Here is a 13,507-nt window from a genome sequence, read left to right as displayed (position 1 = left end):
CATTAGGCCTCAGTTGTTATTGTTTTAGTAAAAGCTGAAAAGTTAAAAAAACAAAATAAGACCCTAAAATTTCAGAAACTTTCAGACACTGAATCGAATCAGAATATTTGGATTTGGCTCAGTTGTTTGATTTCAAAGGACTTTTGATGGTTTCCTTTTTTTATCCTTGGGCCTAGTGGTCCTGTGGTATCATTTTAGAAAGAAATGAAAATCAGATGAAATCAGATTTTTTTTTACTTTAATTTTTGTTACTTGTTACTTTAATTTTTTACAAATTTTTTTAAAGTAAAAAAAAATCTGATGTTTTAAAGGACTAGAGGGGGTAATATATCAATTTCCAGGACAATTAAAATAACATAAGTTTGGACTTAACCAGTTTGCCAATGTCTCCTTCTGTATCTTAGATTAGGATACATCTATCCAGAAGATATCTCAAAATGGCCACAATATTACATAAAGTGCATAAATTCCTTTTTGTAAATATAAGTTGTAGTCCTAAACCTAAAAGCTTAAACATTAAAGTTGAACATATGTAAACTTTTTAAAACTAGTATCTACTTGAGGATCTCTTTCATTAAGACTTTCATTCTTACTGAAATGAATAGACTTTTAGTGTAAAAAAATCGACATTCAGGGCCCTACACACAATCAGACAAGTGATACATTCACCCTGTTTTTCTTTTAAGACACTGAAAGGCTCCTTAAGTTTCCAATCTAGAAAACCCTTTTCAATGTTTTTCAGATAAAAAAAGAATTCATTTCTCAATCCTTTTATTAAAGTGTAATTTAAATTGTATCATTTAAAAAAAAAATCAAATTGTCATATGTATTTCTCTTTTTAAAAACAAACAGAACAATACCCATATGTTGCTGCTTAGCTGTTTCATTCCAGAGTTATGGTAGAGACAAGGCAATCTCTTCCTGTATTTGCCCTTAAGCTGAGTCAAATATAGGCTGCCCACTGTTCAGTTGATACCTTGTGTTCACTCATTAAGTAATTTAGCAGAAATAAAAAGTGAGATTCCTAAAGTAAATATCTCCATAGTATGTACATACAGTGCTATATAATGACCAGTCTGGCAGCATTCATCACATGGAGGAGCACTGAGCATGTAATAAGTAATAGAAATCAACAGTGAAACAGTTACATTAAGTATATAGTATTTGCTGTGTGAGCACTAAAGCTTAATAGCTTACCTGCTATGTAAAAAGTGTACAGTAAAACATTTTGTCACACGGTATAGAAGACTTTAGCTTCCACAGATCTGCAGAGATATAGCTCTCCTGCTAGCTACACACAGAGAGCATTATATGATCTACTTCCAAAGTGTGCAGGGAGCAGCAGCATCTTCCTTCAGTGAAACCGTATGTATTTTTTTTTGTAAACAAGCTAGGGTCTCAAAGTTAAAGACAGCACAGCCAGTATAGACTGTTACTGCAGAAATAGGCATAACTGAGAATGATGGCAAAGAAACTGGTCATTAAAATAATAGGCAAAGTTCTACATGACAAGAGCTATTGATTTGTGAAAAAAGTGAGTTGTAATAAAAAACTTTCTAAATGTTAAAATGAGTTCTTTACTATTTTGGTACAGAAATAATAATGATGTTTTTTTAAGTCAGAAATGCCCAATAGACTTGTACTTGTATACATTATGCACTATATGTGCACATACTATGTGATATGTAATATAACATTTGTATTTTGTTATACTACAGAAAATTGCATACTCTATAACTCCTGAAAAAGAACATGATCTAATAGAAAGAGGAGAAGTGCGTCAGTTTACTGTAAGTTATTTTCTATTTTATCAGGCTTGACGTGTAATTAAACCTTTGACCCTATTTATTTCTGCATTTCTTCCTGCTTTACTCATTGTGTCACAGACAGAAGATAGGTAGATGTTGGCAAGGTTTCTAATGATGTAATTTGCAGACAGTCACTTTGTTGACTGACCTCCTTTTAAGAGCTGTGAGACAATAGCAAACTCACAGACACTGCCCCTCAAGTACACATACTGCAACCAATCAATATCCCCAGTGGGGATGCTTGTATGTAAACAGGGCTGAAGCTAACCTCTCTGCAGCCTATGGTGAACTATAAAAAGATGCCTCATCTCCTAACATTAAGCCCTTAATGCCATTACCCTTTTCCATTATTTACTCTCCCCTAATTTATAATATTAGAAAAAAGTGCTTCCTCATGCAATTAATATGAAACAGTGCCCTCACACCCAATTCAATATTAGACATTAATGACTCTCATTAATAACAAAAGAGATAGTGCACCCCATTAATAATAATACATACAATACACCCCCCATTAATAATAGGGATAATGCCCCCATTAATAATAATACAGACAGTACCCCAATTAATACCCCCATCAATAATAGGAATAACACCCCCCTTTAATAACATAGACAGTACAAATCCTCATTAATAATAGGGATTGTGCCCCCCTTAGTATGATCAGTGTCTCCTGATTAGTACCCATCTCCAAAATGCTTTGAAAGGATACAAATGAGCATTTGAACTAGGTCAAATAGATTTCCTAGCATAACATGTTCTGGAAAACATGCTTTGGAAAAATAAAGAGTGTGTAGAAAAATATTAGAAAATGTATATAGATAAATATGTAATTTTAAATTATGAATTATTTATATAATGTATATTATATTATAATTTATAATATAATATAATTTATATTATATAATATATTGTATAATATTTTAGAAGGACCAAATCAGTATTGCTCTAAACATACCATATCCAACAGGAAAGAGCAAAATAAGGATCCCTTTTCCTTGGACTGTCATTACTTTTGCTCCGCTATTCACTGACTTAGTGAAGCATACTAATAATAGGTATAACAATGTAATTAGTAACGCATTCAACTGCCGGCCACATGCTTAATCAGGACATTGACCCTGTTATTGCCTTCATTCCAGTGTTACATTTAATAGCTTCAATAATGAGAAAACCAGAGATGCTAAACATGTACACAAGAGTTAATGCTTGAAATGTTGCATGTATTCTAAAAAAATTGGCTTGAAAAAATATACATGTAAATTTAAACAGATTATCTGGCATTAGAAAACATACCTGCCATATTCTAAAAAGAGTTACACTGTGTTACACTTTGTTACACATTGATACATCGAACAGTCTCATTTTTATTCATTTAATCGTTGCAGCAATTGCAGATCTAAGAAAAGCACTATTCCTGCAGTGTGTCGGGGGGAGGGGGGGGGACGGATCCATACATAGAGTAGCCCCTCTGATGTCCACTACTGAGAAAGATGTCAACAGTCAAATGAATGCTTCTACTCGTTAAATTGTTTGGAAATTGTATTATAACCCTTTCTTAAGGCCTAGTGAAAAACAGATTTGTATCTTTCAGAAATATATTTGCTATTTGGTTTCATAATTAATTAGTTTTTTATACTTTTTTCTTTCTTATTTTTTTTTCTCACAGCTTCACCATTGGTTGAGTGTGTAAGATAATTTAAAAGGACGTTGGGATATCATCTTGTGTTTTCAGAAGATTGACAAGACTTGCAGCAAGAAAAATAACATTTATAATATACTGTCCAATGAGAGGCATTATTGTTTTTTCCAAGAAAGCCTTCCTCTACAGAATGTTTGTTCAGTGTCTGTGGAATCTAGATAGGTATCAATGCTGTCTTGTCTTTGTGATTTTTTTTTTTTACTAATGTTATATTTTTATACATCTAGTATATTTTAACTGAAAGGAAAATGTTAAAAAGGATAACTTTTACACAGATACAATACATTTAGAAAGGGAGCAGTAAACCAAAACTAAGCTAATTAACACAATGTTAGAAGCTATGGCATGCATTTAAATATTTAAAGAACACAAGTCAATCTTTTAATGGTTCACACATCCATCAGAATGGTCAGCTTAAGCTTACATTTTGTAACTGAAGAGTTATATATTCTCTAAACTAAAGGTTTTTCTTGATATTTAAAAGTAAATTGTGTTTACATGTATTTCACAGGGCTCAGAATGTAGGTGGTAGTTTAAAGTACATGAATTCACATACACTGATTGTGCCACGTCTCTAGTCAGTGAATATCTGGTTGGGGATTATTAAATCTTAAAGGGAACCTGTCACCAGGGACTGCATTTTCTCTAAAGACAGGTTGCAGAAGCCTATTACAGCTGCATTGAAAACATGCCTTTGTGCCTTCTCTAAGCATTTGTTTTGCTATATAATTGAGTTAAAACTTACCTTTCACCCTAACAAAATCCTCTGCCAAGTCCCAGTGGTTTGCTTTGGTTTGGATGCATTTGAAGACGTGACTTTGTCTGTGCCGCAAACTCCTCAGCTCTCAGCCCCCACCTTTGTGCTCCTGTACAGCTACTCCCTCCCCCACTAATGTCAGCTCACCAGGCTGTGATCTCTGTTCCTATGAGTGAAGAAGGAGGAGGGAGTAGCTGTATAGCAGCACAAAGGTGGGGGCTGAGTGCGCAGGAGTGCACAGCGCAGACAAGTCACATCTTGTTTTTGTAAATGCATGCAAACCAAAGTGAATCTCTGGGACTTAGCAGATGATTTTGTCAGGGTGCAAGGTAAGTTATAACACAAAATAATATTGTAATGCAAATGCTTAAAGAGGTCATAATCGCATATTTGCAATGCAGCTGTAATAGGCTTCTGCAACCTGTCTTTAGTGAAAATGAGTTCCTTGGCGACAGGTTCCCTTTAACTGCATGTCAAGAGACACCAGGTCTTAAAAATCCAGGAGGCAACTGAAATCTGGAGATTGATTAGGGTATGGATCATATATTTTGGTACTGCAGCCTATCTTAGACATAATTAATATTCTTATAATTTAATACAGTTGTAAAACCTCTAACCACCTTATTTCTCTACCTATATAACCACAAACTGATGACGCAATGCAATCTTATATCTTTTTATTGATATTTAAACCATCCCACAAGTAGCGTATATACATGAGTACAAAAAATGTGCTGAAAAACCCAAACTGGAGTAAAAAAAGAAAGTCAGTAGTCACCTTTTCGATGCCCCCCCCCCCCACAGGTCCTGTAGTGACATTGTGGCGCACAGGCTATGATGACAACCGCTGCTGGCACACACAATATGATGGCAGCAGCTGCTGATGTCAGAGCTTGTACCCATAATGTCGTGCCACTGCTGGACGTAAGAAGAGGTCCTACGGGTGGGGCATCTGAAAGGTAAATATTGACTTTTTTAATGTGCTGGGCATACTGGAGCTGGATAGCTATATACCGGAGGCAGGCTGGCTGGCTATACACATGGGGCTGGCTGGCTGTATATTAGGTGCAAGATGGCTTTATAATGTGGGCAGGTTGGCTGGCTATATTCTGAGGCTGGCTGACTATATACTGGTTTTTCCAGTTTTTTGTATTAAAATTAGGAGCCTCAGCTTATATTTGGGTCGGCTTATACTCAAGTGTATATGGTAAGTTGGAGGAAGGTCTCAAGTGCCTAGGGACAAATCAGTTTCTGTGATATATATCTATCAGCCTTACTTATAAAATCATCGTCAACTTCTCCTGAAGTTGGCAGGCACCTTTTGGTCGTGGGATCAGCTAAAGGTTATGAGGCCAGAGCAGCTTTCCTTTACTTCCCATAATGCAGAGCTCTCCTATCAACCTCTAGCAGTTCTAGTACACAGATTTTTACACACACATGTACACCTATGCATTGTTATACTGATAGACCTATAATCTAATACAGCCTTATGACCACTTCACATACTACCTGCTGTGATGGATGTGTCAGCCAGGCTATTAAGCAGATGCTATCATTTCCTCCTATTCTCAGGACAATAGGGGATGGGGGTACAGAGAACGGAGAAGACATAGCACACAAAAGTAAATAGCTTTCTATTCCTATATATAAGATTTCTGTGCTGATCCTAACTGCCTCTCTACACTGACCTGACTACAGCCATGCCAATACCTTGAGAAAGGTTGGTGGTGTGCAGGGAAGACTTATGGCTGATAAAAGATTCTTTATTAAACTGAGCAGCTGTAATTACTTAGCAGTGACCAGAACTAGCTGAGTGCAAAACCCCATCCCCACCCTTTTGTGACCCCTCAGTCCATAAAGTGCACCTCCTGTTCCCTCCACTTCCACTCTACGGATTGATCGTTGTTAGCAATCAGAATGCTAAGCTGAAGGGGAAGACTGAGACAGGATGATAGCAGAGGATTAGAATAGATGCCAAAGGTAATTTATGTATAGTAGAAAAAACATGTTGGTTTTCAGCTATATAAAAAACGTGATAAACTTGACTAAGACAACAGGTATGACGTTGCTGTGTGCAGTAGTGCAGAAGCAGCCAAAATATTTGAACCACTTCCTGTTTCTGCAGTCCTGAAGATGCATCTAAGTAGCAAACTTTAGCAAGAAACAAATAACATAATTTGTACAAAAACCCTAGAAAAATGATTTGAGTGCTCACTATGTTAGTTGTGGTTTGATAACATCTTTGGATTTCCCTATAAAGCACAGAGCTTCATTGAAATGTGAAAAATCTTGTTTTGTAAAAAGCTTTGGCTCACATAGGACATAAAGGAATAAATCTACTTCAGCCCTTGAGAGTATATAGAGATGTACATGTAAAGATTTGTGAAATGTATACTTTTAGTGTCATGAAATATGTATTATAAAAGACATTATGGTTTTTAACTGTATTGTTGTAGAGTTAAATCAAATACAGGATTTAATACTGTGTTATATTATATATAAACTACATTGTATCACATAGACTCTTAAATATGAATAATTCAATTTATATGTATACTAAAGTAGTGTTGTTGCTTATATTAGTAATCAATAGGTAACTGATAAGGAAAGGTGTTACATGTGTCTTCATTTATATTAACTTGTGGAATAAAATATCACTGAGTGAGAAGTTGAATGCGAGTGAAAAATTCCTCTTACCCATTTGTATATGTTACAACTTATTTGTTATTCTATTCACAATGGTATGTACTACTTCATTGACCTACTGAATCACAATGCAAAAAAAATAATAAGGTTCAGGGTAGTCATAGTGTGGGTAGCCCCTTTTGAAAATAGCTTTCTCTTTTGGTAACAGAGTTTTAGGTATATCTGGTCTATTCAGTAAGTAACAATGGAACAAAACCAATACAATATTTTGGCATCACAAATGATGTTCATTAAGAAAATTCAATCAAATGATTTTTAAATATGGGGATAATAAAGAGGCCTAATGGTAGCTCACCAATTTTTCATCTCTACAATACAATCCTGTTTGGGACTAGTTATGTCAATGAGAGCTGTTATAAGTATAACGAGCCAGCGCAAAGACTGTTTCACATCGCAAGTTCAGTCCCTTATTTTAAGCTGCTATATAGTTGACTGTTAAACTTTGTTAAAATTAAATGTTTTGTCTTGTTTCTTCTTAATTTGTAAATTTGTACTGTTGTGTACTGTAATCCTTGATTGGATTTATATTTACAGTAGTGTTATTTGCAACCAACCAATATGGCTTTTTAATATGCACTAAGGTATATTCTTTACCAATATAGTAATATAACAACAGCTTATGAAGCCAGAGTACAGAGGGCTTTTGTAACATGCACATAGTCATTCAGCATAACTTTAAAAGTTGATTTTAGAAGGAGGAAGGCCATGGATAACAAATACAAGAAGATTACCACAGTCATAGTGCCTGGATCTATGAGTAAGTGCCCCTGATTTATCATGTTCCTAATTTCCTTCAAGTCATTAGGAACATTATCAAGTTCTTTTATTTCTCAGGTGTAGTACAGTAAAGAAAGGTGATTTACACAAACTGCTCAAATAAAGAAGAATGAATTAATATCGAACAGCAACAGGCAGTGGTGTAACTAGAAGCTGATGGGCCCCAATGCAAAATCTATGCCAAGCCCCCGACTTTAATTTATGGTTTGTAGTAATAGTCTTCTCATATGGGAAAATAATACCATAAGGGCCCCCTAAACCTCTTGGGCCCTGGTGTGAGTGCAACCTCTGCACCTGATCAAGTTACGCCCCTGGCAGCAAGGGGTAAGGGGTAAAGAAGGACATAGAAACATGTATCTTTACATAGTACATTATACAGTTTACTATTATCATCTGTACTGTTGATTTATGCAACCTTGTTAAAAGTTTAGTTATACATTAATCTTGTTAAATTAATAAAAAAAAAGCATACTTTGTAAATGTGTGCTAAAACAAAGGTGCACATTCCTTAAAATTTTTTTTGCTTTCTGTGGGTTTTTGCTTCTTGTCGGGCATGGCTTGTTATAAAGTGTGGGACTAGCAAAGGAGGCATTTGTTAACCTGTGTGCATAAGTGCCTGTGTGTCACTACACTAGGGATAGAGCAAGAAGCTAATGGATCTGTTAGTAGTGTATTGGCCATGAGGCCACACTGCGGGCTTAGCTCTCAAAGAAGTGAATGAGAGCAGCACCTGCAGTTTTGTAGTCCACTACTGGTATAGTGGCACATTTCCACTCATCCTTTGTATACCCCATACATAGTTAAGTGCATGGATATCCCCTTTAAAATTATGTTAATTGATAATTAGTTGATTTCTGTTTGATAACTAGTGATATAGCTTAAGTGCCAACTAGTAATCTAAATGTTAGCCATGGAACATAAAGAATTTGCTTATGTGCATATTAAAAAACTTCAAATGAGTGCTAAACATTTTTACACATGGATTTATATAGATATTGATGTATCCTTGTTAAAATGCCACGTATTGAGAAAATATTGATATTTCAATCCTATGTCAAGTCAAATAAAAAATTTGATTTCCTCGATGTCTGATGTTACTTTTTTGCATGAAAAAATAAGTATGACAAGCCGCAAAATCAAGTTTCTTATTGATTAACTTTGCTAGTGACACACCCAAAGGTGCAGGTGTGTATGGGGTTGGTCCCCTTTTGCTTGTCTAATTTTCTTCAATGTTCTATGATGTCTTGCTTTTTAGTTTTGGATGGCTATGGGGTCTTTAGATGAGTTAAAGGGCATCTACCACCAGGATGAAGGACTGTATGCAAATGAGCCTCAGGGGCTCTAGTTTCCATAGGTGTTTAAGGAGTCTGGAGCCCTTCCATCTCATTTGCATATAGTCTTTTATCCTGGTGGTAGATGTCCTTTAATGCATATATAATGGATAATGAAGGCAGCATCAAGCAGTGATAGCAATGGTCTGGTAGAAATGTAAAAGCAATATCCCCCTGGCAGCTTGGTTGTATTAATAAAATGTGTCATACCTAATACTCGATGATTGTACTTAAAATGCTGCGGATCTGACCTAAAGTATTTATTTGACTATCCTTCAAAGTTCTATAATGAATGTGAATTTAAACCTGTGAAACACAACTTATTGAGGGCAAAATTCATTTTCATATTAAAAATTTTCCCTAAACCTATTCCGGACCATTTCTGCACTTCTACCACAACCCCAAAATAATCAAGAGCTGCATAGGAATTTGACTACCCCAAAAAGTATTTAAAAAAAATAAACATTTTTATTTACTAAAACTAGCCCTGGCATATGATAAATCTCTCCCTCCAAGTTAAGTATAAAGGGTCCCATACTGCACACATTATCTTGTGTCATGCTGTTAATGTGTAGGAACATGCTGGGGAGTAGAAACACCTCAATGTACTCTTCACCCTGTGGTTTCGTCAGGAGGTTGTTTTTGCACATCTATCTAAATTGTCTTAACCAGGGGAGATTAACTAGGAAAATAGAGGAAGGTTAAATATAAGTTAATGTAATGGTCATAACAGAGGTTGTGCTAACATTTTTCTAGAAGGGTAATAATACTCCTCTTTTTTTTGAGGAGTATTTTTAGCCGAGGAGGAGTATGAAATTTTCAGTAATACAGATATATAACTCATAGCTGTATATAACCCCTTAATGACCGCCATATCGGCTTTTTGCGGCGGTCATTAAGGGTACTTCTTCTGATGCGACGCCTTTCTACGGCGGCACGTCACAAGAAGATTTCGGGAGACGGGGTCTCGCTGGTGCCGGTGTCGAGCTGTGATGTCACAGCCCAAACCCGGCACTAACAAAACATAGATCGTGGGTGTTTAACCCCTTACATGCCGCGGTCAAGCATGACCGGATGAAATTTTGAAATTTTAATTTTTTGTGGCTAAATGAATGTGTTTTTCAAAAAAATTTACAAATTCTCAGTGGATAAAATACCAAAACTGTCCACAAAGTTTGATACCCAATTTCTCCTGAGTGTAACAATACCCCATATGTGGTGGTAAGCTGCTGTATTGGCACATGCCAGGACAATAAAGGGAAGCTTCGCCATTCAGAGAAGATTATGCCTTGTCCATTTTTATTGGCTATACAATTTTTTTTGGGGGGGGGGGAATTTGGACAAATAAGGGCTTATTTTTTTGCGACATTAGATACACTTTACAAATACTTCATTTAAGTGGGTCATTAGCTCATCGATGAGATTTTATTAACTCTTAAATGTATGTAGGAAACAATTTTTTAATTTTGGTTTCCTTTCTTCTTGTATTTTTTTGGAATCATTCACCGTACCATAAAATAACATATTATCTTTATTCTATGGATCACTACAGTTATGGTGATACCTCATTTATATAGTTTTTAATATATTTTTACAATTTTACTGAATTAAAACTAATGCAGAGAAAATCTCATTTATTTTTGTATCGTTCCTCGTTCCTCCGCCTACTAGGTAATCGTCGGCGCGCAACTCCTCGTCCGAGTACTACGTGTACGTCCTACGGGTGCGCGGCTGTAGCTCCGAGGCCTGTGCTACTGCGCATGCGCAGAACGCCGGGTACCCGGACGAAGATTACCTGGTAGGCGGAGGTACGAGGCTACTGGGGCGCGGAGTAGCCGCGACTAGTAGCCTCATGTCCGGCTACTCCACGCCCCAGTAGCCGCTTAAATAAATTAGCATATAAACTCATTAAAGTTTACAAAAGAATAGCCGGGACATAAGAATTAGCCCAAAAAGGTCCCATTCATCCACCTACCACCCGTTCTACCTTTATAGGTAGAATCGTAGTGGTAGGTCCCCTTTAAGACTAAAGTAAATGCATCATTTGAAGCACACAGGAAAAGTTGTAAAAACTGAGACCATAAAAAAGTGGTGGATGGTGTGATAAATAACGTCACTGAGAAGTGAAATTTGTTATGCAAAAAATAAGTCCTCACACAGCTCTGTACACAGAAAAATGAAAACATTAATGAAAAATGCGACATATGAAGGAAAAAAGGCTGCGACGTGAAGGGGGTTAAATATAATTGCATCATTGCATAGTGTTCCAAACATCAAATGTGCTTAAACAGTGTTACCTCACAATATTTGTATAGGGATGTATCTAACAGTGTTCCCAAAATATCAATGCCAAGAATAGTGCTCCCATAGTAACCCAATGTGAGCTTAAAGGAAACCTACCACTTAAAAGTGGTAGGTTTATACACATATACATGGCACCAGCTCAGGGTGAGCTGGTGCGAGAGCATATTTTTAGGGGAATTTTTATGCAGCAAAGACTTACCGGCTATCAGCCTGTGAGCCCTCTCCATGCACCCGCACAGGGCATGTGACATGGTATTACATCACATGTCAGTAAGGGGTTAAATTAAACACCCATATTCATTAAGCTCTACACAAGGCTGCACCTCGCTACCTCTTCTCTCTCTTATCATTCTATACACCAACCCATGCTCTTCGATCTGCCAGTGATCTGAGAAATTCTCTTCCTTTATTCAACCCCCCACCCTGCTAGACTCCAGGATTTCTCAAAAAATGCCCTAATTATACTAGAAAAGGTATAACACCAGCAATAGTATATAAAAGCTAAAACATGACCTTTATTAATTATGCATTAAAAGGTACCTATAAAGATACACATACACGACATAAAACAAAATACTCAAAAGAAGACACATCAAATGATGTTTGTGGTCACCAATATTAGGCAGGTAGTCCTGAAGCTGGGAAGAGTATTCAATACATATAACAATCTTATAATAATAATCTTTATTTATATAGCGGCATCATATTCCGTAGCGCTTTATAAATCATAGGGGACAAATACAAATATAATAAAACATGACAGAGCACAAACATTCATATGGAACGAGAGGAGTGAGGTCCCTGCTTGCAAGAGCTTACAGTTTATGAGGAGGAGTTGGGTGACACAAGAGGTAAAAGAATATATAATGGTCAAGCCATTCTTCTTAAGGGCAGCATCTTCTCCTCAGCGCCCTCATACTCTAAACCAGTGATGGCGAACCTTTTAGAGACCGAGTGCCCAAACTACAACCAAGACCCGCTTATTTATCGCAAAGTGCCAGCTTAGAAATTTAATTAGTGATTTATACTTCCTTCTCTGTCACAGTTTTCATTGACACCAGCACCTGAGGACACCAATAAAGTAGAAAATAGTCCCAGGTAGAGCTGTCACTTTAAAATACCTCTGTGCACAGCAAGTCCTGGGCTGTCTGGGACTGTAGGAAGAACCTGGAGTCATTTATGGTGATGGCCTGAGTGCCAACAGAAAGGGCTCTGAGTGCCACCTCTGGCACCAGTGCCATAGGTTAGCCATCACTGCTCTAAACCCACCAGGTCAGGTACAGGTTATTACTTCCCTCTGTGCGCTCCTTGTTTATGCATTGTGATATTTTTCTACATTACCTGCTTCTGTGATGTAATTAGCACCTTTTGGCTATGCACTAAGCACTTTAAATTTGTCTACTTCCTTGTCAGCCATTGTGTGCTCGCTGCCCAGCACCTAAAACTACACTACCCTTTTGTTATGTTCTATTTTTAAAAAAATGACTTCAATAAATTTTTGCATTTTTATTACAATTTATGCTCATCTCCTTTTTCTATTGGTGTTGTCATTCTTCTTAAGGGAATAGAACAAAATATAATAAGTGGAATTGCTGTCACTTGACCCATCAGCCGTCCTCTTATATACAAGGTCCAGGGTGAATGGGACTGCAGAGAAGTCTGGTGCCTGCTGGTTGCTGGATAACAGATGGGAGGAGGACACATGACGGGCTAGTAAAAGAGTTAAAACTTCATGCAGTTAATGAGTGTTATATGCTTGCCTAAAGAAATGGGTTTTAAGAGCACATTTGAAACTTTGGAGGTAAGGTATTAGTCTGATAGTCCAGGGCAGAGCATTCCATAGAATGGGTGCAGCTCTAGAGAAGTCTTGGAGACGCGATTCGGAGGTCCGCACTAGGATAGAGGTTAATCTAAGATCCCTGGCAGATCTAAGAGCACGAGACTGAGATAAGAGAGGAGAGGTAGGGGGGTGCAGCATTATACAGAGCTTTGTGGATGAGGGTTATTATTTTAAACTGCATTTGAAAGGAGCCTGGCAGCCAGTGTAGTGACAGGCATGAACTGGAGGCATCCGTTTAGCGTTTAGTCTGAAAGACGAGCCTGGCTGCTGCATTAAGAATCG

The 13,507-nt window shown here is 37.0% G+C and overlaps 1 protein-coding gene across 1 annotated transcript in view; it reads left to right on the top strand.

Moving 5' to 3' along the window:
* The window catches only part of SLC6A3 (solute carrier family 6 member 3), a 69,421-nt gene extending 65,303 nt beyond the window's left edge, over nt 1-4,118 (top strand). The window contains exons 14-15 of the mRNA XM_072152792.1: nt 1,719-1,790; nt 3,478-4,118. Coding sequence (XP_072008893.1) covers nt 1,719-1,790; nt 3,478-3,501 — 96 coding nt within the window. The 3' untranslated portion in view covers nt 3,502-4,118. The remainder of the gene's footprint in view (nt 1-1,718; nt 1,791-3,477) is intronic.
* Nucleotides 4,119-13,507: the final 9,389 nt, after the last annotated feature.

The sequence above is a fragment of the Engystomops pustulosus genome, chromosome 5 (genome assembly GCF_040894005.1).
Source record: "Engystomops pustulosus chromosome 5, aEngPut4.maternal, whole genome shotgun sequence".
Classification (NCBI taxonomy): Eukaryota; Metazoa; Chordata; class Amphibia; order Anura; family Leptodactylidae; genus Engystomops; species Engystomops pustulosus.
This window is presented reverse-complemented; position numbering and strand designations above follow the sequence as displayed.